At 46.1% G+C, this 26,136-nt stretch overlaps 1 protein-coding gene across 1 annotated transcript in view; it reads left to right on the top strand.

Moving 5' to 3' along the window:
- Positions 1-1,895: 1,895 nt before the first annotated feature.
- The window catches only part of LOC136581789 (vomeronasal type-2 receptor 26-like), a 62,559-nt gene continuing 38,318 nt past the window's right edge, over positions 1,896-26,136 (top strand). Inside the window, exons 1-4 of the mRNA XM_066582410.1 lie at positions 1,896-2,112; positions 2,555-2,801; positions 5,128-5,419; positions 13,730-14,533. Of these exons, the coding sequence (XP_066438507.1) occupies positions 1,896-2,112; positions 2,555-2,801; positions 5,128-5,419; positions 13,730-14,533 (1,560 nt within the window). The remainder of the gene's footprint in view (positions 2,113-2,554; positions 2,802-5,127; positions 5,420-13,729; positions 14,534-26,136) is intronic.

The raw sequence follows: 26,136 nt of genomic DNA, 5'->3' as shown, positions 1-26,136 counted from the left end.
CGGGTCCTACCTAGGTCATGGTTTCTGGGCCTTGTTATGCCACCTCCTCCTCCTGCTTGGGGTCTATGGATCAGCACTGGGCAACATGTATTTTCTCTCGTGTTACCACATTTATCTGAGACACTGGTTTGGGCCAAACAAAAGGAGCGTTACTGTATTAAAGAGACGTTCACAGCTGCACTAGCATCCAATTCCGCTTTATGCCCACGATTACTGAGTGTGTGAGCCGAGGTTGAGGTCCTTGGCAGGGTGAAACTGCTTTGTTTGGGCACTCTTATTTTTTTATGTGTAATACTTTCCTTGGGTTCCAGGGGCTCGTCTCTGCTGTGGGTGCACAAAGACTTCCCATTGCGTTGTTTTACCTGTCTGGCACAAACACACTGACTGACTAGGGAAGAAATGTGAGCTGAGGCCAAGGCCCTTAGCAGGGTGAAACTCTGCCATGTTTGGGCACTCTGATTTCCTCATGTGTAATACCATGCTTGAGTTCCTTGGGCTCGCCTATGCTGTGAGTGCACAAAGACTTCCTATTTCATTGTTTTACCTGTCTGGCACAAATAAACTGACTGCCTAGGGTAGAAATGTGGGCTGAGGTCCTTGGCGGGGTGAAACTCTGCCATGTTTGGGCGCTCTGATTTCTTCTTGTGTAATACCATCTTTGTGCACCGACAGCATAGGCGAGCCCAAGGAACTCAAAGACATCCCACTGTGGTGTTGAGCCATCTAACACCTACACAGAATGAATAGCGTGGAGACACATGGATTTCCCATTGCTATGTAACTCACAGCACCTTGGGTCACACAAGGTGGAGGCTGGCACCGAACCTGACCCTGGGCCTGCTCATGTGCTTCCCACACAGAGTATTGCTGCATTGTGGAGATATGTAGAAGTGCTGGCACCTAAGTCCCCTTTATGCCCATGTTGGCGGCTCCTGAAAATTTTGTGACGGAGGTGGCACGGGATTGGAATGATGATCGTACATCAATTTATCATCAATTCTCAACAGCATTGTGGGCTATCGCCCACACTTTCAAAGAGGGTCGCTGCCCAGCCCTGCCAACCCTCTGCAGTGTGCATCTCCGATTCCTCCTCATCGCAGACGCACTTATAAATTGACATTAGGGTTGTCTGGCTATGAAGCGAGCATGTGGCATGAGGCCAGCTGAGAGCTGCGCAGGGAAAATTTTGTGTGCACTGTGGATGCAGGGTCGTGCTGGGCAGTTGGACCACAATGCCAGAATGTAACCCAGGAGAAGAGGCAGCTGTTTCACCCACAGGCAGTGATTGTCCTTGGTTGCAGCTAGTGTGGTGCTTAGCTAAGATGTGCCAGTGCGTGTGCCTTGCTGCTTATGTTCTGTCCTAAGTAAATTGTTAGGGAGTGATGCCAGACTCTTGCCCCCATTTTTGCTTAATAGTGGGACCTGGGAGCCTCAGATGCAGCCACGCATGCTGCCCCTGCCCTTCCCTATCCGTTTCTGTGGTGTTTCCATGAGTTTCTGATGTTTTCCGGTGTTTGACAAGTCATGACCTATGCGGAGCATCAGTGCCATACAAAAATGGGGTTCATTACTCAAAACGAGCTCTCGAGCATTACGGAAAGTTCAACTCGAGCAACGAGCACCCAAGCATTTTGGTGCTCGCTCATCTCTAATTATGGAGGTATTCTCATCTATGAGATAGCACATGGCCATATAGACTTCATGGGTGCTGTACCTTGGTTCCATAGAAATTTCTGTTTGTATAGAGCAATATTATGGACATGTGCATGTGACATAAGATTACAAACACATGGTTTATCAATCATAATGTTTAAATATGCTACCAAAAAGGTCATGTTATAATTCAAAATTAATCACTTTTGATATTGTGTTGTACAAATATGCCCACATCCCCAATGGTGGGGTTTAAGGGTGAAGAGCAGGGTACCACAAGTATCACTTTGGGATTTGGACTAAAGCAAAAACACTGTCCACTGATCCAAGCAAAATCCAGAGTTCTGAGCATCTTCCAAAGTGGCCTGTTCATCATTGCTGGACTAGCTGGAGCCAGGATTTTATTGCCAACTTTGTGCGGTTATCTTGTGCAACACTATGGAGAGTATACCGAGAACAGTATGCACAAGAAAAAACATCCAGCGAAAAGGGATCCTGTGGACCAAACAACTCACCTCTCAATTGGTTTTACATGCAATACCAAAACTACCCAAATGGTGTGCTGCTGATCACAACCACTCAGTGATTTACAGAGCAATCAACACTCTTGCATTAGGGCTGCTCAGACTTTGTAAATTGTCTATTTTTTAATTTAAAAAAATAGAAAGATAAAAAGAAAAGAAAAAAAGAAGAAAAGTATTTTTGAGCTTTTCCTCCAGACATTACATACAATAAGAATAGTCACAGTTGTTGTGTGTAGAAGCTAATATCAGATCTCTATGTTGCTGAATGCTATATAAGATGTCTGACAGTTCAGTTTGAGGCTCCTAACACTGACAGTCACTGTGGAGTCTACAGAACCTGTGATACTTCTCTGCTGACAGAATCTCCACATTTACAGGACCTCTTGATTCATTGGCAATGCTACTACTTGTGCTGCTGATTCTACTGCTGTGTGTGACACCTTGCAGCTCCAGAACCAAGAAACCATCATCAGCTTGTAACCTGCAAATTGTCCCGGCCTATGAGGACTATGAATATGTGCAAGATGGTGACATCATCATCGGAGGGATATTCTCTGTCCACTGCTTGATCGGGCAAAAATCAATAGCAGAAAACCCATTTATCAGCTCCATGTTTTGTGCCAAGTAAGTAAATGTGATACACTGTATTATAGAGAGGTGCAGCCGCTGAGCTCTTCACAAGGTTTTTGAAGCAAATCATAGAGGACAAGATTTATCAGCAGTGTCTTATAAGGCACAAATGTAGGAAGGAGTAAATATGGTGTTAATTGCAAATAAAAGGTATGTTGATCATTGATCTCTTCTGTATGCCTCCTCATAATTTGCAAGTTATGTAATCTTAACAAAATCCATTGAAAATATTTTGAAAAGCAAAAAAATGTTCTGCTCTGCAGTTTATTTACTGTATTGATAGTCAAGTTAAACTTTGTTATATCTGTAATTTGCATTAAATAGGGACACCATGCTAACACGATTCGTATATCTAGTGTCCTCCATTTAAATGGCCTTCAGGGAGAAAAACCATTTAAGGGCTCCCACCCACTGGCAATATTTTCTCCACTGCGATGCGATTCTAAAGTTAAAGTCTCGCAACGCAGTGCGAGAAAAAAAATCGCGCCGACATATCGCCAGTCTTTTCAATGGGACCAGCGGCAGCAGCGCTAGCCCCATTGAAAAGAGATGGAGAATGCCGGGGACTTCTGCCACAGCTGTGACAGAAGTCCCCGGCATTCTATTCCATTGCTTTCAATGGGATTTGCACTGCTGCCGATCCCATTGAAAGCACTGCTTTCTGCAAGCCATGCGGAATGATTATCGGGGAAGGGCTTCAAATATAAGCCCTTCCCTGATAATCTGCCAAAAGTGTGAAAAAAAATTTAAAAAATCATACTCACCTCTCCTGCGCTCAGCCGCGTCCTCCTACTGGCTCCCCGGGACTGCTATGAAGCTCTTTCAGCAGTTGGGGGTTTAAAAATCCCCGCCTCCTGAAAGAGCTGTGCAGATTGGCTGAGGGCTCAGCCAATCACACATCGCCCTTACCTATTAATTCATGAATAGCTATAGCTTAGCATGAATGAATAGCTAAGAGCTATGTGTGATTGGCTGAGCGCTCAGCCAATACCGAAGCAGTAGCTGCTATTGGCTGAGCCGTCAGCAAATCTGCACAGCTCTTTCAGGAGGCGGGGATTTTTAAATCCCCAACTGCTGAAAGAGCTTTATAGCAGTGCCGGGGAGCCAGCAGGAGGACGTGGCTGAGCGCAGGAGAGGTGAGTATGATTTTTTTTTCACACTTCTTGATGATTATCGGGGAAGGGCTTATATTTCAACCCCTTCCCCGATAAACTTTCAGCGGGGCTTGGCTGAAACCATTGCTTCAATGGGATCGGCAGCAGTGCTGATCCTATTGAAAGCAATAGAATAGAATGCTGCAGACTCCGCGGTCTCCGCGGGGATGAAGGAAACTCCTGCCACAGCTGTCACAGCTGTGGCAGAAGTCCACTGCATTCTATTCTATTGCTTTCAATGGGGCTAGCGCTGCTGTCGCTAGCCCCATTGAAAGCACTTGCGATATGCCAGTTCTATACTGTCCTCTTTCTTGCGCTGCGATGCGAGATTTTTCTCATGCTCTCGCAACGCAAGAAAGAAAATATCGCCAGTGGGTTGGAGCCCTAACTGTTATACATTTGGGGCGGTTTTGATTTTGTTTTTTTTCATGCTTGCCTCTCAAAAGCCATCAGTTTTTTTATTTTTCCGCCAACATAGCAGTTTGATGGCTTGTCTTTTTGCAGGATAAGTTGTATTTTTTTAACTGTACCATTAAAAATACCATATAATGTATTGCAAAGCTTTTATAAAGCGGGGCAGAATGGTGGAAAAAACATATGTATGCCATTTTCAGGGAATTTTGGAATTTTGCTTTTGCAGTGTTCATGATGCGGTAACAATGCGATGATAACTTCATTCTACTGATCAGTTCCATTATGTTCTTACTATGCCTATAGATGATTTTTAATGTTTTAATATTATTAAAAAATTAAAAATATTTATATTTTTAAAAAAATTGCTTTTTATCGTTATATTCAGAGCCCGCATAACTTTTTTATTCTTATGTCGATGGTACGGTGTGAGGACTGAAACATTTAATACAGCTGTTAATACACAATAACTAATGGGGAGTAGAGGTAGCAGTAACAGCCAGGCCTTGATGCCTGGGAAGGTCCAATAGCCCCACTGCCAGATAAGAACATGCCAGTATTACCTATGGTATATAGAAAGTGGGAAGCTATTTTACAAATTTTGCATTGAGAACCCAAAAGTTTCAAGTTCCTCCTCTGATACCGACCAAGTGCCTGTAATATACTGTAATAAAACTATATTATCAGCAATTGTACAGTACACATGTAATATATGCTATATATTTCATTTACAACTAGTCGTTTTCCTTTGACAGGCCGCTGCATCAGTTCTACAGAAATCTTCAAATTTTTCTTTTTACTATTGACCAACTGAACAAAGACCCAAGACTTTTACCCAACATGACTCTTGGATATCACATTTATGACTCATGTTCAAATCCTCGAAAGGCGATAAAAAATGTATTACAGGTTTTATCAGGACCCGGGGGGATCGTCCCTAATTACTCCTGTAGAAAGAATCAGAGATTAGCCGGGTTTATTGGGGACCAGGGTTCAATCACTACTGTACCCATATCCCGACTACTGGCAGTGTATAATTATCCAGTGGTGAGTAAAGAGAGCTAAGTTTACACGTAACAAGGATCATTTTAAAGAGATCCAGATTACATAAACCACTGTTTTTGCCTGTGTCTTTTGAATATCCTCGACGCTTTTTCTTTACGGTCAAAGGCCAGATGAAGGTGTTGATACGGCACTGAAACGTGTTGCCCAGAAAAGTTCCTTATGAAGAATTAAGTGTCCTGCTCAGAGCACGGTTTATTCCCCTTCTTTTCTGCCTAAGCTATCAGTGTAGAGATGGTAATGAAAGCCACATCAGCAAATAGTTTGTCCAATAGGGGCTGTGTAGATGGAAAAGAGGAGAGGACCCAGAATTGAGCCCCGAAGAACCCCAACAGAAAGAAGAAAAGTACAAGAAGTAAAACAAAGTAAATGATACACTGAATGAGCAGTCAGATTTGGCAGGTAAGAAAGTTGAAATTAGCAGAAGATGAAGAAGTTGGGTCAGGGTTAGAGGAGATGTCACCTGCAGCTGATAGCAGGAGAATAGAGAGAGCAGAGGCTTCAAGGATATATGAGAGCATTTTATGTCTTGCACAATGGAACAAAATGGATTTAGGTAATTCGAAAACTTGAACTGTGCATGTAAGCTGTACATAGATGATGAAAGGAGAAGAGGGACTGATGTGGATGGAATCTATTGGAGGGGTAGAAAGTTTAACAGTAAACATCAGCTAAAAAGAAGACAGTGAATATGATGAAACAAGTTCAGTTGGGGGTAACTTTATTTGAGTTGCATGTAGATAGAAATTGATTATAGACATGAGATATGGTTACATATACTGATTTTTGACCAATTTTTGACTGTCATATTGTGCAAAAACCCGTTTTCAGTGAGGGAATTGATCTGTTGTGTTGTATTTTGTGGCTGGTACTTGGTGTGACCTGTCTATAAGTAGAAAATCAGATGTGATATTTAGGGTGTGTTTTTCTTCTTTTCCATGCTGTATCTGATAATATTGAACCAATATGACCAGATTTGAAATGACAGTTCAAATAAATCACCCCATGTCTTCTCTCTTCCTGAAGCTGAACCTTTCAAAAGCTGAACTTTTTGTGTTTCCGTCATCCACTAATCTACCTAAACCCGATATTTCCATCTCAATGTGTTGCCACCATAACTCCTTGGAAGCATGGCTATAGTCTTGAGGTCATATTTGACTCTAATCTTTCATTCGCTCACTATTGTCAATCTCCTGCTTGCTTATGTCACCCACACTTCACAAACATCTCCAGAATCCGCCCTTACCTTAGTGTGGAAACATCAAAACATCTTATTGTTGACCTGAGCCACTGGCATAGCTATAGGGGGTGCAGAGAATGCGGTTGCACCAGGAACCTTAGGGGGCCCATCAGGCCTCTCTTCTCCAAATAGGGAGCCTAGTACTATGAATACAGCATTATACTTTAGGGCCCTGTTACAGATTTTGTACTGGGGCAAGAAGCTTCACATTACACCTCTGACCTGAGCCATTCTCATCTTGACTCCTATAACTCTCTACTGATTGTTCTTTCCTTTGCTATATTCTCCCCTCTTCAATTCATCCAGGATGCAGAAGCCAGGTCATATTTCTAGCTGCCTCCACCCTGTGCCAGACTTCACTGCTGCCTCCACCCTGTGCCAGTCATTACACCGATATCTCCACCCTGTGCCACTCACTGCTCTTCTGCCTCCACCCTCTGCCACTCAATGCACCAATGCCTCAACCCTGTGCCACTCACTGCACTGATGCTTCCATCCTGAACCAATCACTGCACTGCTGCCTCCACCTTGGGTTAGTCACTATACCCATGCCTCCACCCTATGCCAGTCACTGCACCACTGCCTCTGCCCTATGCCAGTCTTTGTACTGGTTGTCTATCCACTATAGAATGCAATTTAAACTCATTACTCTCATCCATAAATCTCTACACAGAGCTGCACCACCATATATCTCCTCCCTCAACTCTGTATACCACCGTACCCATGCTCTCTGTTCTGCCAATGATCTAAGACTAATATTCTCCCAAATCCAAAACACTCACTCCAGTCTTCAAGACTTTTAATATGCTGCAGCACTTCTCATGAATGCATTTGTAGTGGCCGAATACCCCATCCAGATCCCCTCCATAAATGTCATACACATTTGTATTATGTGGATGCAATGTGCAAAGCTGTCTTGTCCTTTCCAGTATGTGTGTTGCACATTTGCGGCACTTGAGACGTTAACTGTAATAAAAATCATTGCCTGCATGTAAATGTATCAGTCTGTCATGTCATGTGGTAAGAGAGAGAGAATATATAGGAGTGTTTGAGAGCGGGAAGAGGTCTAGCTTCATAGGGTTCCATCTACGGTGGTAGTTCCTGACCTAACACAGAGCCACATGAAAGTACCTTCTGCTTCCATGTAGGTGAAGATGAAATAGGAGAGATATCCCTCAGCGACTGAGATCTGGATGTGAGTGGAGTGAGTCCCAAAACTGTAAGAGAGAGCATTTCTGAGTAATTCTGTATATAGACATCCGTTGTACAGATACCAATTCAAAAGTCTTTTTGTTATTCAGCCGTCCAAAATTAGGATCACCGCATCGAAGTACGCTACTGAGTCACACATACGTGCCTGCCATGCAGGGTGCTAATCCATTTTCTGGCCAATAGACAAGCAGGGAAGGCATTACAAGTTCCTCCTGTGACGTTCCAGCCCTATCCCACCCCCCTGCAGTGAGTGGCTGGCGAGATCAAGTACCCGTCGAGTATTTAAAGTGGGGCCGCCTGCGGCTTACCACAGACACACACTGGGAGAGATCAGGGACAGTGCTGCTGCTTAATTATGGCTAGTGTTAGTGTAGGATCCTGTGTACAAGAACCCCAACGGTCCTTCTTAGGGCCACATCTGACCGTGTGCATTACTGTTGTGGCTGCTGGGAGTAGTTTTGCACAATTTTTTTGTTTTCATCTTGGGCTATGCAGACTATTGCGTTGTCAGTCTGCAGCCAATTATACAGAGTATAGGGGCAGTATGGTCAGGCAGGGACAGTGGTAGTGTACAATCCTGTCAACAAGTACCCCAACGGTCCTTCTTAGGGCTACCTCTGACCGTGTGCATTACTGTTGTGGCAGCTGGGAGCAGTTTTGCTGTTTTTTTGTTTTTTTTCATCTCGGGCTGTGCAGGCTATAGCGTTCTCAGTCTGCAGCCAATTTTACAGAGTATAGCGACAGTACTGGTCAGGCAGGGACAGTGGTAGTGTAGAATCCTGTCAACAAGTGCCCAAAAAAAGCTCCTCCTTAGGGCTCCCTGTGAGCATGTGCATTACTGTTGTAGTGGCTCACTATTAGCCAGCTAGGCCTTTTTGCAGGCCAGCGTATAATTTTTTCGGCCTACAGTGTGTGTTAGATAATCGCTGGGACCCTCCAAGTGCAGGCCAATAATTGCCCAATTTTTTACACTGCTCTGTGCGTCCCATCAACTTCACACACAGCGTACGGCGACAGCCGCTGATAGAGGGAAAGACATATACACGCTCTATTCGTAATACACCATGCTGAGGGGTAGGGGTAGGCCTAGAGGACGTGGCCGTGGACACGGGTGAGGACGCGGAGGTTCAAGTGAGGGTGTGGGCACAGGCCCAGTTCCTGGTCCAGGTGAATCGCAGCCGGCTGATGTGGGATTAGGAGAGAGGCAAGTTTCTAGGGTCCCCAGCTTCATATCACAATTTTTGGGTCCACGTGGTAGAGCTTTATTACAAAATGAGCAGTGTGAGCAGGTCCTGTCGTGGATGGCGGAAAATGCATCCAGCAATCTATCGACCACCAAGTCTTCTACGCCGTCCACTGCTGCAACTCTGAATCCTCTCGCTGCTGCTCCTCCTTCCTCCCAGCCTCCTCACTTCATGAAATTGACACATTCTGACGAGCAGACCGACTCCCAGGAACTGTTCTCGGGCCCCTGCCTTGATTGGAAAAAAATGGTTCCTCTCCAACCTGAGGAATTTGTCGTGACCGATGCCCAACCTTTGGAAAGTTCCCGGGGGCCGGGTGATAAGGCTGGGGACTTCCGGCAACTGTCTCAAGAGCTTTCATTGGGTGAGGAGGACGATGATGATGAGACACAGTTGTCTATTTGCAAGGTAGTAGTAAGGGCAGTAAGTCCGAGGGAGGACTGCACAGAGGATTCGGAGGAAGAGCTGCTGGACGATGAGGTGACTGACCCCACCTGGTTCGCTAAGCCAACTGAGGAGAGGGCTTCAGAGGGGGAGGCAAGTGCATCAGCAGCACAGGTTGGAAGAGGCAGTGGGATGGCCAGGAGTAGAGGCAGGGCCAGAGCGAAGACTCCCCCAACTGTTTCCCAAAGCACCCCCTCACGCCAAGCCACCCTGCAGAGGCCTAGGTCTTTAAATGTGTTGAAGTTATTCAGTAAAAGAGAGCGGACGACCGTCATACAGTGGTGTGCAACCTGTGTTGCGCAAAGTTCAGCCGGGGAGCTGCCAGTACCAGCCTCACCACCACCAGTATGCACAGGCATATGATGGCCAAGCACCCCACAAGGTGGGACGAAGGCCGTTCACCACCTCTGGGTCACACCACTGCCTCTCCCCTTGTGCCCCAACCTGCCAGTCAGATCCAACCCCCCTCTCAGGCACGAGCGCCTCGCGGCCTGCACCCACACCCTCACCTCCGCTGTCCTCGGCCCCATCCAGCAATGTCTCACAGTGCAGCATCCAGCTGTTGCTAGTCCAAGCGTTGGAGCGCAAGCGCAAATACGCCACCACGCACTCGCACGCTCAAGCATTAAATGTGCACATTGCCAAATTGATCAGCCTGGAGATGCTGCCGTACAGGCTTGTGGAAACGGAGGCTTTCAAAAACATGATGGCGGTGGCGGTCCAGCGCTACTCTGTCCCCAGTCGCCACTATTTTTCCTGGTGTGCCGCCCTAGCCCTACACCAGCACGTCTCCTGTAACATCAATCGTGCCCTCACCAACGTGGTTACTGGGAAGGTCCACTTAACCACGGACACGTGGACAAGTACTGGCGGGCAGGGCCACTATATCTCCCTGACGGCAAATTGGGTGAACTTGGTGGAGGCTGGGACCGAGGCAGAGCCTCTGCCGTGGTCTATGCCACCTCCTCTAAACCCTCCTTCTCCTCCTCCTCCAACAATGAAAACATTCTTGACAAATGCTTTCGCTTTGGTCCGTCTTGCGCCGGTCCAAGAATTTCACCTCTAGCGGCACAATACGAATGCCCCCGGCCGTCCCTCTTAATCATGGCCCCAGTTCCAAAAAACAACAAAATACAACCGGGGTCCTAGATGGTGAGGGAGTACGCAGCTGATCGTACCACCATCCTCCGTGATGCCTCTGCTCCATACAACTATTGGGTGTCAAAGCTGGACACGTGGCACGAACCTGCGCTGTATGCCCTGGAGGTGCTGGCTTGCCCTGCCGCTAGCGTCTTGTCAGAGAGGGTGTTTAGTGCAGCTGGGGGGGAATCATCATCACGGACAAGTGTACCCGCCTGTCAACTGACAGTGCTGACATGCTTACATTCATAAAGATGAAAAAATGCTGTTTTTTCCCCAGACTTCTCTTCTCCACCGGAGGAGAGCAGCGGAATCTAAAGAATCTTTTCGCTGCAACCGCAGATAAAAGCACTCTTCTCTGTCACCGGTAAAACGGGGCATTTAGTTTTCTCAATCTGTCTCTGACATTAGTCCTCCTCCTGCTACTCCTCCTCCAGAAACAACATGTCATCCCGCTGAACGGCCAATTTTTCTGCGGCCCAAAAGGCTCATCTACACCTACCAATTTTTTTTTACAAAGTTTCAAAAGTATTGAGACTGTAACATGAACCATTTTTTTCAACAAGGCTGCCACCAGACTCTGTTACAAATTAAGCAACAGTGAGCTGTATCTTTAAAAAAAAGGTTTATGGGTTTCACCTGCCCTCTCGGTTGATAAATTTTGCAGAGGTACACTTGTACTCTTGGTACACTAATTTTTGGGGCCCACGCCTACACTCTTATCCAACTAATTTTTCCGACCTTCGCCTACGCTCATGGTATCCCAATGTTTCAGAGGTTGGCCTATACTATTACTACAGAAATTTTACTGGGGTCCGCCTGCCTATACTTCTGCTACAAGAAAGTTACAGGGGTCTTCCTATACTGCTGCCACAAGGATGTTACTGGGGTCTGCCTGTACTGCTGCCACGTTAATGTTACAGGGGTCTGTCTATACTTTTGCTACAGAAATGTTACTGGGATCTGCCTATACTGTTACTACAGAAATGTTACTCGGCTCTGTCTATACCGTTACCACAGAAATGTTAGTGGGGTCTGGCTATACTTCCGCCACGTTAATGTTACTGGTGTCTGCGTATACTTCTGCTACAAAAATGGTACTGGGGTCTGCCTATTCTTCTGCTACATAAACGTTACAGGGGTCTGCTTATACTGCAGCAACAGACATGTTACTGGGACCTGCCTTTACTTCTACAGAAATGGTACTGGGGTCTGCCTATACTGCTGCTACAAAAATGTTACAGGGGTCTGCATATACTGCTGCTACACAAATGTTACAGGGGTCTGCCAATACTGTTGCTACATAAATGTTACAGGGTTCTGCCTATACTTCTGCTCATGAAATTTTACTGGGGTCTGTCTGTACTGTTACTACAGAAATGTTACTGGGGTCTCCCTAGACTTCTGCCACATAACTGTTACTGGGTTCAGTTTATATCTTTGCTACAGGAATATTACAGGGGTCTGTGTATACTATGGGTGCACTAAGACTTCCTATCACGGTGTTCTACCTATCTGGCCCAAAAAAAACCCCGACTGACTAAGGCATGGCATGTGGGCCACAGCCAACATGGATTTCCTCTCACGTAACCTCAGCTATTCTGGGCACTGCAATGGGATTTCTTTCTGTACCGTCTGTGTGTACCTGCTTGCCACCCATGCTCCGTGTGCACACAGACTTGCCATAGCGGAGTTGTACCTGTCTGTCCCCAAAACACTGACAGACTTGGGTAAGGTGCAGAGTGCAGATGGTTTACCCCTTGCGTTGTCGATGAGGTATCCGACACCCTAACAGAATGAGTAGTGTGTGGACACATGGAGTCCCCATTGCTATGTCAGTCGCAGCTTGGGCCATACAAGGTGTTTGCTGGGACAGAGGCTGACCCAGGGCCAGCTCACATACTTCCCACACCGAGTATTGCTGCATTGTGGAGATGTGTAGAAGTGCTGGGCTGGCAGCGGAGTCCCCTTTATACCCACGTTTGCAGCTCCTGACGGAGGTGGCACAGGATTGGAATGAAGATGGAAGTCAATCTATTATCAATTCTCAACAGCATTGTGGGCTATTGCCCGCCTTTTTAAAGAGGGTCACTACCTGGCCCTGCCAACCCTCTGCAGTGTGTGCCTCCGGTTCCTCCTCATGGCAGACGCACTTATAAATAGACATGAGGGTGGTGTGGCTATGAGGCCAGCGTGTGGCATGGGGGCAGCTGAGAGCTGCGCAAGGACACTTTTGTGTGCGCTGCGGACGCAGGGTCGTGCAGTGGGTCTCCATGTAACCAAGGAGAAAAGGCAGCGGTGTGTCCCGCAGGCAGTGATTGTGCTTGGTTGGAGGTAGTGTGGTGCTTAGCTAAGGTGTGCCTTGCTAATGAGGGTTTGTCCGAAGTAAAAATTGTTGGGGGGGTCACACTCTTGCCACTATTGTGGCTTAATAATGAGACCTGGGAGCCTGAGATGCAGCCCTGCATGTTGCCCCTCGCCTGCCCTATCAGTTTCTGTGGCGTTTACATCACTTTCGTAGGTTTTCCAGATTTTCACAAATGAAAACCTAAGCGGAGCATCGGTCATATACAAAAATGCTTGAGTCGCCCATTGACTTCAATGGGGTTCGTTACTTGAAACGAACTCTCGAGCATTGCGGAAAGTTCGACTCGAGCAACGAGCACCCGAGCATTTTGGTGCTCTCTCATCTCTATATACTACCCTAACTATATAAACCATTGTACAGAACTAGCAGTTTTTACCTTGGTGTAACTGCTATTTTCTCATAGATTGTAAGCTCTTGTGAGCAGCAACCTCACTCCTATTGTTCAAATTGTTTATTAGTTTATTATTAGGTAAGGTCTGATTACATGTACCTTCTTAATTGTAAAGTGCTGCAGAACATGTTGGCAATAAATAGTAAATACATTAATATTATATGACATTTTTGTCGGCTGTCTCCTCATCTCTATGGAAGCTCATTCTCCTCCGCTTTTTTCCTCCAATGCACGTTGTCATTTTTTTGTTTTATAGATCAGCTATGGAGCAACAGACAGCATCTTGGGTGACAGACATCTTTTCCCACATTTTTTCCGGACAGTTCCAAGAGATTTAGAAATTTATGGGCATTTATGTTTACTCCTGAAAGACTTTGGATGGAATTGGGTTGGGATTATCACGTCTAATAATGAGAGCGGACAGAAAGAAACCAACTTATTAGTGCAATTCCTATCATACTATAAGATTTGTGTAGCTTTCATAGATACAGATATTATTAAAGTTTTTCAGAGTATGAACACTAATTATGAAAAGCTCATTGAGGAAAAAAAAAAAAATCCTGTTAAAGTGATTATACTTTGTGGAACCTACCATGATCAGATATTCGAATCCTCTTTTAGTAAATGGCTCAGTCATGTGACCATGATCTTCACTCCTTCCTGGGGACCAAATATTGTTCTCATTGAGAAGTATCCAGAGATCTTCAATGGAAGCTTGTCCCTGAAAACATTCTCAAAACACAATGCAAAACTAAAGCATTTCATTGATGGCTTCTATCCTTTAAACTATCCGGAAGACCTGTTACTTGAGAACCTGTGGATGACAATATTCCGCTGTGCGTCAGGAAAAAAAGAAAAAGATACATTTTATGGGATGATTCATGAGATATCCCTACACAACTGCACAGGACGGGAGCGGATTAAGGATACCTGGAATTACTTGCATGAGACAATTTATGACCCAGTATTTAATGCAGTGGACATTATGGTCAACGCTCTACATCAAATACACTATTCCCAAGACAACCGGTCTAGAACAGACGCATCCTATCAATTCCAGGTAAATGACAGAAATATGTTTAGTGGTATAAAACAGCTGATGAGTCGGTCGTCTCCATTTAGAGAACATAAGTTATAGTGAAAGTTATTGTTTGTATCTTGCATTGCACTGCCTTATATTTGCCAAATCTTGCATAAGCTCAGGCTATGCAGAGATATAAGGGTTAAATTGTACAGATGAGATGTGATTTTGGTTATCAAAAAGACCCTCAGCAGATTTTGCAGAGTTCCACAACCACCAGGAATGTGGTAGGCACCCGACAGCAGGTAGAGTGAGTTGTTTCTTGGAGGGCGAAGGGAGAAGAGTAACATGTGAGTTCAGGAGAAAGACCAGAGAGAGAGAGAGCTCCTGGAATCCTAACCCACCCTGCCATTTTTGGGCAATGCTGACTTTTGTGCTAGTCCACACTGTGAAGGGAATTACTATGTCATGAGCTCTTGGAAAAGGGCTGAAACTAGACAGAGAGGATAAATTGTACAAGTTGTACAAGTACTGTGTTTTCTCACCTCCGGTGAGAACAGTGGCAGTCAGCTATCATGTTGATAACTCATCCCCACATGCATCCTTCCAGGTATCACTTATGGAACTGAATTATGAGTAACAAGTAGATATTGTAATGCAGTCTGAGTGAAGCCCCACAGCAGAGGCTTATCTAAATTGGACTGTGCATGTGAACAATTGAATCTAACTGTTAGCAAAGATATTCCTTCTACCAACTAAGTAAGAGACATTCCAAAGTGCATTGTAGGCCGTTGCTTCAGTAACTCTGCTAAAGCAGCCACCTCAAAAGTCATGCTAACCACATGACCATTCATCTGCTAATGTTTTGCAGTATCTCACATTATGCTATAATTGACTATTGTAACCTGGAATGTACATAACCAATAGCAGTAAAGTTTAAAGTTGTTTCACGAAATCTTAGTGCCAGAGGTCAATCCTGCGCTCCGTATAACTGAAGCAGCTCCCTTGACAAGAGGGTATGGTGTGGCACCCGGGACCCTCAGGTTAGTGAAGCCACACTGCCATGTGACATAAGAACTACAAACCCCTGCTAGTCTGTTGTATTAACCCCCAGTGCACCGCAAATGCAACTACAGGATACGATGCAGATGCCGAAGGATAAATATAATAATGATGAATAAATGGTTAAACAGTTATGGTGAAATAACGTGTACTAGCTATGGCTAACTAAATCTTGAAACTTCCATCATTCTGGGACACAATATGAAAATCTAAATAATGACAAAGAAAACTAGTAACACAGAATGTGTAAAATAACACACAGTCGCATGTGACAGGTTTAGCACTCTGTTAGTTTCAGAGTTGCCCCAGTAGTAATAGTGACCCCCACAGTGACTTCAGTAGTAATATCCCCCCAGTAGTATTAGTATCTTCTGTATTCACTAAAGTAGTAATAGTGTCCCCCACAGTGGTCCCAGTAGTGATAGTATCCCCCACAGTGGTCCAGTACTAATAGTGACCCCTATATTAGCCCATGTAATAATAATATCCCGTATATCTGCCCAGTACAAATAGTGTCCCCCACATTAGCCCCAGAAGTAGTAGTGTCCACCAAAGTAGCCCCGGTAGTAATAGTGACCCATTTATTTGCCACAGTAGTAATAGTGTCCCATATAGCAGCCCCAGTAGTAATACTGACCCACACAGTGGCCTCAGTAGTAATAATGACCCTCTATATTAGCCGCAGTAGTAATAGTGACCCCTACATTGGCCTAAGTAGTAATACTACTAATGAAACTGATATAGGGGACACTATTACTCATAGTCACCCCTATATTGACTCAAGTAGTAACAGTGACCCCCAAAATAGTTCCAGTACTAATAAAGGCCCCCCTCCCCCCTTAAACCAATATATTTACCCTCCTTCTGGTGTCAAAGTGCCACTGCTCCTGTTCTCTGTGCTGCTACAGGCGGAAATATGTGTGCCCACAGTAGTGCCTCCTCCTGTGGAGCCCAAGGAGGAGGGAAAATTAGGGGAGAAGGGGGAAAGATCCTGAATGAACACACTGCAATCAGTGTGTGCTTTCGGCAGCGGCGACGCAGAGTGATTACCAATCGGAGAGCTGCAAAACCCCTGTTGGTAATCATTTTAATGGTGACCATTAGAGATGAGCGAGCATACTCGTCCGAGCTTGATGCTCTCGAGTATTAGGGTGTTCGAGATGCTTGTTACTCGAGACGAGCACCACGCGGTACTCGAGTCAATTCCATTTCCTTCCCTGCATGTTTTGTGCCATGTTCTGGCCAATAGACATGCAGGGAAGGCATTACAACTTCCTCCTGTAACGTGTCAGCCCTATCCCACCACCCTGCAGTAAGTGGCAGGCGAGATCAAGTGACCGCTGAGTATTTAAAGCGGTCCTGCCCACGGCTCGCCTCAGACACACGGAGATTAGGGAGGGTGCTGCTGGTGCTATAGTGGGAGTGTTGGCGTCTTCAAGAACCCCAACGGTCCTTCTTAGGGCCACATCTGACTGTGTGCATTACTGTTGTGGCTGCTGGGAGCAGTTTTGCACAATTTTTTTTTTTTCATCTCGGGCTGTGCAGGCTATAGCGTTCTCAGTCTGCAGTCAATTATACAGAGTATAGGGGCAGTACTAGTGAGGCAGGGACAGTGGTAGTGTAGAATCCTGTCTACAAGAACCCCAACAGTCCCTCTTATGGCTACCTGTGACTGTGTGCATTTTAATGCCTGGCTGCTGGGAGTTGTAGTGCCTCACTATTACCCAGCTAGGCCTTTCTGCAGCCTTGCGAATAATTTTTTTCTGACTGCAGTTTGCATTACATAACTGTTGTCAGCCTCCAACAGGATGCCAATAATTCCATAATTTTTTACACCACTCTGTGTGTGCTGTCAACTTCACGCACAGCGTGCAGCAACAGCACCTGATAGAGGGAAAGTCATATACACGCTATATAGGCTGTATTGTTTTTCAAAAAAATTTAAATAAAAGCTCCATCTTAGGGCTACCTGTGACCGTGTGCATTTTACTGCCTGGCTGCTGGGAGTTGTAGTGAATCACTACTGCACGGCTAGGCCTGTTTGCAGCCTTCCTTATTCTTTGTTTCTGCCTGGAGTTTGCGTTACATAACCTCTGTCAGCGTGAAAGTGTACACCAATAATTCCATAATTATTCACACCGCTCTGTGTCTGTTCTATTCGTAATACACAATGCTGACCCCACCTGGTGTGATAAGCCAACTAACGACAGGTCTTCAGAGGGGGAGGCAAGTGCAGCAGCAGGACAAGTTGGAAGAGGCAGTGGGGTGGCCAGGGGCAGAGGCAGGGCCAGAGCGAAGACTCACCCAACTGTTTCCCAAAGCACCCCCTCGCGCCAAGCCACCCTGCGGAGGCCTAGGTGTTCAAAGGTGTGGATGTTTTTCAGTGAGAGCGCGGACTACTGACGAACAGTGGTGTGCAACCTGTGTCGCGCCAAGATCAGCCGGGGAGCCACCAGTACCAGCCTCACCACCAACAACATGCGCAGGCATATGATGGCCAAGCACCCCACAAGAAGGGACGAAGGCCGTTCACCGCCTCTGGGTCGCACCACTGCCTCTCCCCGTGTGCCCCAACCTGCCACTCATATCCAACCCCCCTCTCAGGGCACAGGCACAAGCGCCTCCTGGCCTGCACCCACACCCTCACCTTCGCTGTCCTCGGCCCCATCCAGCAATGTCTCACAGCGCAGCGTCCAGCTGTCGCTAGCGCAAGCGTTGGAGCACAAATATGCCGCCACGCACCCGCACGCTCAAGCTTTAAATGTGCACATTGCCAAATTGATCAGCCTGGAGATGCTGCTGTACAGGCTTGTGGAAATGGAGACTTTCAAAAACATGATGGCGGCGGCGGTTCCACAATACTCGGTTCCCAGTCGCCACTATTTTTCCAGGTGTGCCGTCCCAGCCCTACACCAGCACGTCTCCCGCAACATCAATCGTGCCCTCACCAACGTGGTTACTGGGAAGGTCCACTTAACCACGGACACGTGGACAAGTACTGGCGGACAGGGCCACTATATCTCCCTGACGGCCCATTGGGTGAATTTGGTGGAGGCTGGGACCGAGTCAGAGCCTGGGACCGCGCACATCCTACCCACACCCAGAATAGCGAGTCCTTCCTCGGTTCTGGTATGTGCGGCAGTCTATGCCACCTTCTCTAAACCCTCCCCCTCATCCTCCTCCTACGCAACCTCTACCTCTCAATTAAGAAATGTGAGCAGCACGTCGCCATCAGTCAGTGTGGCGCGGCAGCACAGCAGTGGGCAAGCGTCAGCTGGCCGTGCTGAAACTACTCAGCCTAGTTGACAAGAGGCACATGGCCCCGAGCTGTTGCAGGGTCTGACAGAGCAGACTGACCTCTGGCTTTCACCGCTGAGCCTCCAACCGGGTACGGTCGTGTGTGACAACGGCCGTAACCTGGTGTCGGCTCTGCAGCTCGGCAGCCTCACACACGTGCCATGCCTGGCCCATGTCTTCAATCTGGTGGTTCAGCGGTTTCTGAAAAAACTACCCGCACTTATCTGACCTGCTTGGCAAGGTGCGCCGCATCTGCGCACATTTCCGCAAGTCCACCATGGACGCTGCCACCCTGCGGACCCTGCAACTTCGGTTTAATCTGTCAGAGCACTGGCTGCTGTGCAACGTGCCCACACGGTGGAATTCTACGCTCCACATGTTGGCCAGGCTGTATGAGCAGCATAGAGCAATAGTGGAATACCAACTCCATCATGGTCGGCGTAGTGAGAGTCAGCCTCCTCAATTCTTTACCGAGGAGTGGGCCTGGATGGCAGATATCTGCCAGGTCCTAGGAAACTTTGAGGAGTCTACCCAGATGGTGAGCGGCGATACTGCAATCATTAGTATCACCTTTCTTCTGCTATGCCTGCTGAGAAGTTCGCTGGAAAGCATAAAGGCTGACGCTTTGCGGTCGGAACAGGAGACGGGGGAAGAGAGTATGTCGCTTGATAGTCAGAGCACCCTCATGTCTATATCTCAGCACGTTTTGGAGGAGGAGGAGAAGGAGGAGGGGGAGGAGCAGGAGGAGGAGGGGGAAGAGACAGCTGGGCCCACTGCAGAGGGTACCCATGCTGCTTGCCTCCCATCTGTTCAGTGTGTTTGGCCTGTGGATGAGGAGGAGGAGGATCCTGAAAGTGATCTTCCTAGTGAGGACAGCGTTGTGGTGCGCACTGGTACCCTGGAACACATGGCTGACTTCATTTTAGGCTGCCTTTCTCGTGACCCTCGCGTTAGACGCATTCTGGCCACTAAAGATTACTGGGTGTACACCCTTCTCGACCACGTTATAAGGAGAACCTTTCCACTCTCATTCTTGAAGAGGAAAGGAGTTTTAGAGTGATACAATACCACAGGGCCCTGGTGGACAAACTGATGGTAAACTTCCCATCTGACAGCGCTAGCAGCAGAAGACGCAGTTCCAAGGACCAAGTAGCAGGGGAGGCGCAGAGATCAGGCAGCATGTTCAGCGCAGGCAGGGAAACACTCTCCAAGGCCTTTGCCAGCTTTATGGATCCCCATCAAGACTGTGTCACCAACCTCCAGTCCAGGCTGAGTCGGAGGGAGCACTGTAAAAAGATGGTGAGGGAGTAGATAGCCGATCATACCGCCGTCCTCTGTGATGCCTCAGCTCCATACAACTATTGGGTGTCAAAGCTGGACACGTTGCACGAACTTGCTCTGTATGCCCTGGAGGTGCTGGCTTGCCCTGCCGCTAGCGTCTTGAGAGGGTGTTTAGTGCAGCTGGGGGAATCATCACGGACAAGCGTACCCACCTGTCAACTGCCAGTGCCGACATGCTTACACTCATAAAGATGAACAAAGCCTGGATTTCCCCTGACTCCTCTTCTCCACCGGCGGAGAGCAGCGGAACCTAAAGATTCTTTTCGCTGCAACCGCAAAAAAGCATTCTCTATCACCGTAAAAAAGGTGGTATTAGCTTTGTCAATCACTCTCGGATATTAGTCCTCCTCCTCCAACTCCTCCTCCTGAAACATCATGTCATCACGCTGAACTGCGTGCTAAAAGCACTCTTCTCTATATCACCGGTTAAACGGGGCATTTAGCTTTGTCAATCTGTCTCTGACATTAGTCCTCCTCCTGCAGAAACAACATGTCATCGCGCTGAATGGCCAATTTTTCTGCGGCCCAAAAGGCTCATCTACATCTACCAATGTTTTTACAATTTTTCAAAGTTTCAAAAGTATTGAGACTGTAACATGAACCAATTTTTTTAAGCAGGGCTGCCACCAGGCTCTGTTACAAATTAAGCAACAGTGAGCTTTAAAAAAAATGTTTATCGGTTTCACCTGCCCTCTCAGTTGATAAATTTTTCAGAGGTACACTTGTACTCTTGGTACACTTATTTTTGGGGCCCACGCCTATACTCTTATCCAACTAATTTTTCCCGCCTTCCCCTATGCTCATGGTATCCCAATGTTTCAGAGGTTGGCTTATACTATTACTACAGAAATTTTGCTGGGGTCTGCCTGCCTATACTTCTGCTACAGAAATGTTACTGGGATCAGTCTATACTGTAAAAATTGTTAGAGTGGGGGCCACTCTTGCCGCTATTGTGGCTTAATAGTGAGACCTGGGAGCCTGAGATGTAGCCCTGCATGTTGCCCCTCGCCTGCCCTATCTGTTTCTGTGTCGTTTCCATCACTTTCGTAGGTTTTCAAGATTTTCACAAATGAAAACCTTAGCGGAGCATCGGTCATATACAAAAATGCTCGAGTCACCCATTGACTTCAATGGGGTTTGTTACTCGAAACGAACTCTCGAGCATCGCGAAAAGCTTGACTCGAGCAATGAGCACCCAAGCATTTTGGTGCTCGCTCATCTCTAGTGACCATGCATCCCGAAAGCGGGAAAAAATTGGGACAGACATCTCAAAGACAGGACAAATGGCTTTCCGGCTAGAGACCCTGAGGAAAGCAGTACACAGGATCCGAAAGTGGGACTGTCCCGCCTAAATCGGGATGTTTGGTCACCTTAGGACAGTCGGAAGAGTTACATAACCAAGAAGCAGGCTGAATGGTTGGGCAGGCAGCAAAGTAAACATAGTCAATAAGTAAGCTGAATTTAGGAGTGGAGAAGTCAGGAAAAGCTGCAAGAGATAGGCTCAGGTCAAAACCAGGAGAACATCCGTAAACGCAAACACTTTTGCACACTGAAGAGACTAATTGCCAAGACACATTTATGTGGAAGGAGGAGTTTTAAATAGGATTGGCTGAGGATGGAAAAGCTGAGTGCTTGCACTAGCCCTTCAAGAGGCCAGCTGAACATACATGCACCCTTCAGGAGGCAAGAAGACAGGAATGACAGCTTCAGAGAATGGATGAGAAGAGTCGGCGGCTGTGGCCTCAATAAATGACAATATTATTGGATATTTCTCTTGTTATGATGCTTTATGGATCTTGATGTTGAGTGATTGGCTAGTAACATTTATTCCTTTTGCATATTCATGTGCATAAAATATTCTCTTGTACACCATAATATTTTTGCCTAATAAGTGAACAAGTGAACAAGTTGCCTGAGAAGAAAATTCCTTAATATTTAAAGGGTTTCTGCCAACATTGCAACCAGCGGCGAATTGAGAACCCAAAGTCGCCCGGAAAAAAATTACAAAATGGCCTCCTGTTATACCGTGTTTCCCTGAAATGAAGACCTGTTTTATATTAATTTTTGTCCCAAACAAGGAGCTAGGTCTTTTTGGGGGGGTATGTCTTATTATACTTGCCTAGCAGGCTCAGTCTAGGTCCCTTCCGCTGCTCTCCAGAGCTCCAACACACTGAGCTGTGGCATTGATTGGCCTATTCATAAATCCCGCCTCCACAACACGATGGCTGCTATTGGTTCTTCAAACGCTGCTCATCCAATCAATGCAGCTTTTAATGAACCAATTACAGCCACTGATAGCTTCCTGGAGGTTAGATTTATGAATCCTATAACCAGGAAGTGATCTTCTGTGGGCGTCTGAGGACGGCAAGAAGTGCATCAGAGCTCCAGAGGGCAGCGGGAGTAACCTGGTCCAAGCCTGTGAGGTAATGTATTCCTTTTTTTATGTAATGTAGCTAGGGCTTATTTTCAGGGTAGGGCTTAAATTTCAAGCCTCACAGAAAATCCCCCCAAAATCAGGGTATGGTTTATTTTCAGGTTAGGTCTTATTTTCTGGGAAACAGGGTGGATGGGTCCAAAACTGCTACAATTGGGACAAATACAAGTAGGCAGATGTCAGAAACTGACAGACACAGCCATATTAGCAGTAGTAAGAGGTATGCAGCGTTCATAGCTTGCTGTAGCAAATTTTCTACGAAGCACAGAACATGTTAGAATTAGAGGTTAACATTGATGTGCCACCTAATTTTAACCCATTGAGCCTCCATGGCATAAATGAACATCATAGACTGATGTAGCATACAGAAGTTCATATATGGGAGTTTCTGGAAGTTTTTTTTAGTGATCTATGTAGTGTCATGCTTTTGTGTATTGTCAGTGTGTTTTATGCTGCATGAATATGAAGTGTATTGCCTAGCTGCAACACTGAATGGGTTACTGTCTGGGTTATGTCTGGAAATGTAACTTTTGTAAGTCATGTGATCTTGTCATATAAATGTGTGCGCAAGATGCATGATTGGAGCTTTTCAGCTTGTGCCACTTGCTTTTTTGGCTTTTTGGAGCTGTACGGAGTGTGCCGTTGGAGTGTGGCGCACATGCATGTACCTTCAATATGCATGTGGTGAAGATGGAAGAAGAGGAGAGGTGGCCTAGAAGTTTTTCCCTAGGACCCCTACCCTAACGTGTGACTGAATGCAAAGTCAGCTGTGAAGACTTGAACTACTGCAAGTCATGTGAGTGACCGGTAGAGAGTTCATGTTTCTCCTATGGAGTATCCTGTCTAGGAGAGGTGCTGCACATATAACGTAGACTGTGGGCCCGGTGTCATCCTACACCTGCCTCCCTGTCCTCAACACAGTTTTTTACCTGCACTGGTGTGTTTTCTACACTTATTTTTCATCCAAAGTCTTGTAATTGATGCAAGTATCTTTAAATAAAGTTCCCATTGTCGAGTGTTCCCGGCAATGGCATATTTTGAGCCTTTATGATGGACATTTAATTCAAGGGTCCAGCACCCAAATATATATACCAGAAGAGTATTGTGTTGATTGACAGCAGGGCTCTCTTTGTGATTACCAGTATCATAAAAAGCTTCAATCCTGGTCATTTAACTCCCTAAATGCCACAGTCAATAGCAACCATGGTATCTAGGTGGTTAGATTGCAAATGCAATCATGGGACATCAATGTGTAGCCATGGCAGCCATAGGTCTAAGAAATCCAAAGGAAGTAAATAAGTAATTGAGATCCTTTTGTTGCTGTTGTGCAGGACAGATAGTTTTTCTTATAGGAAAAAATACGGGAAAGAAACTAAGGTGCTGCCTGTCTACTAAAGCTAAACCGTTTGTAACAGAGCATAACAATTAGATTGAAAGAAATCATGAAAATGTGTGAACATTGAGACACAATTCTCATGAAATGGTATTCAAGTAGGTAGTTTTACCTGGTTCTTCTTTATTAAAGGTTTTAAAAAAAACAGCCAATATTTAATGTGTTTCGGGGATGCAGCCCCTTCCTCAGAAATGACTATGATGGGTGCTATATGTACATAACAGATGATAGATAAGATAAAAATAGAGACAGGAACACAACAAATAAAAAGATGAATATCCAACAGAATTAGAGCAAATACTTGAACTAGCTATTGTTTTAGCTATACATGCATAATTTTCTAAGTGGGGTTTCCTTCTATCTGTGAGATGAGCAGACATGAGGTAGGAACAATGACCTGCTCAGTGTATGTCTGTGCAGCTCCCCAGCCAAGCTTCGGCTATGGAGGGGGGTGTTTGATGGGGTGACAGCTAGGACAGTGGCGGTGACCACGGATAGATGTCTGCTGGGGGAGAAAATCACGGCAGTGTGAATTGTTCCCTGGTTTGGCGTGTCTTTTCCACAGGGCTACCCATGAGGTAGGATAGGGTAAGGTACCGGTAGTAGTTGTCAAGTTCATGAAGCCAGTCCGCATACGGGCCGAAACTCGTGCCAGACAAAGTATTAATAAAAATAGGAAAGATAAAATAAAAATTGTCCTCTCCCCTGGAGAGTAGTGTGGTGCCTCAGTGCAGATGTTAACAGTGTTGAGAAGGGACCCCAGAAGGCAGAAGGTTAATTTTCAAACAGATAGGACAGTTTCTTTCTTGTAGACAAGGTTTTCATTACATATGATGTATGGATCATTACTTTGTTCCTTGAGGTAGATATACATGTTACACACATCAGCTGCCTGTTTCTCTTCTATTTACTTAAACATGAAATCTTCCTGTTCTTTAGTTACTGTTATTTTGCTTGATATTCTCTTCTCTGACCTTTACATAAATTGTCCTTCCTTTCCTTTGTACAATGCTTCTAGTGGTACTCACACTTTCCTCTTTCCTACCTTCTCCTCAGACCTTGCTGAGTTGCCTTGGACTGACTTGGACACACCACTCTAACTATTTAACTGTCTTTTCCCCTCCGACCAATGTGTAGGGCTTAACCTCCAATCCCAGGCTCTCTCTCTTTGGCCGCCTGCAGATGACCGAGTCGGATCCGGCAGCGCATACTCACCCGCACCCCGCGGCCCCGGATCTTTCATGACCGGAGCCGGCGGCGGGTGAGTGACGTTTCTGTGTGGGGCTCGCAGAGCCCCGCACAGAAATACGGCATGCCGGGGTTTGTTTGCCGCGCGAGATTTCGCGCGGCCAAACCGCGGCCATCTGCATAGGATTGCGTTTGTTAACGCAATCCTATGCAGGCTTCCAGTGGCGGAAATCCCACCGCGGAATTTCCGCCCGGCTGCAGGCAATCTTTGGCTGTAACTTAACTAACCACTGCCCTCCAGCTGTTGCTAAGTGACAGAAAACCCAATGGAAATAGGGGACATGACAGCAAACAGAGCACAGAGGTGAACTGTAAAGCATAACATGAGTGTAAAACATAACTTTTAAAACTTACAACCATAAACTTCTCGAAATAAAAAGTGGCGACATAAGTGCTCTAGGGTACCTAATCCAGGACACTGCATCTGAAGGTGTTGAATACACTAGGTGTGAACTGTCCAGCTTCAGTGTGTATGTTGCATTTCCCTTGTCTAGTGTTCCTGCCTGTTACAATCTAGGGCAGCCAGCCCCCTAGATTCCTTATACCCACCACTGTCTACTCTTCACTATATTCTGAACAATGGAACAACATCTTGTCTGAATGCTCAATAAGATTAATGGCACTGATTGTACAAGCTGAGCAGAAAACCTTAGACACAATTCAGGTGGAGATTAAAACCATTCAGAATTTTGTCTCTCACTACTCTACTGTGCAGCAATTCCATGATTTGGATAAAAATAAAAACAATCTCTTTAACCCCTTAATGACGCAGACCCTCTTTTTTTTCCATTTTTGTTTCCCCGCCCCCTTTAAAAAAATCATAACTCCTTTATATTATCCATCGATGTCGCTGTATGAAGGCTTGTT

This window comes from Eleutherodactylus coqui, chromosome 11, assembly GCF_035609145.1.
Source record: "Eleutherodactylus coqui strain aEleCoq1 chromosome 11, aEleCoq1.hap1, whole genome shotgun sequence".
Taxonomy (NCBI): Eukaryota; Metazoa; Chordata; class Amphibia; order Anura; family Eleutherodactylidae; genus Eleutherodactylus; species Eleutherodactylus coqui.
Note: the sequence above shows the minus strand (reverse complement) of the source record. Positions and strands in the feature narration are given on the sequence as shown.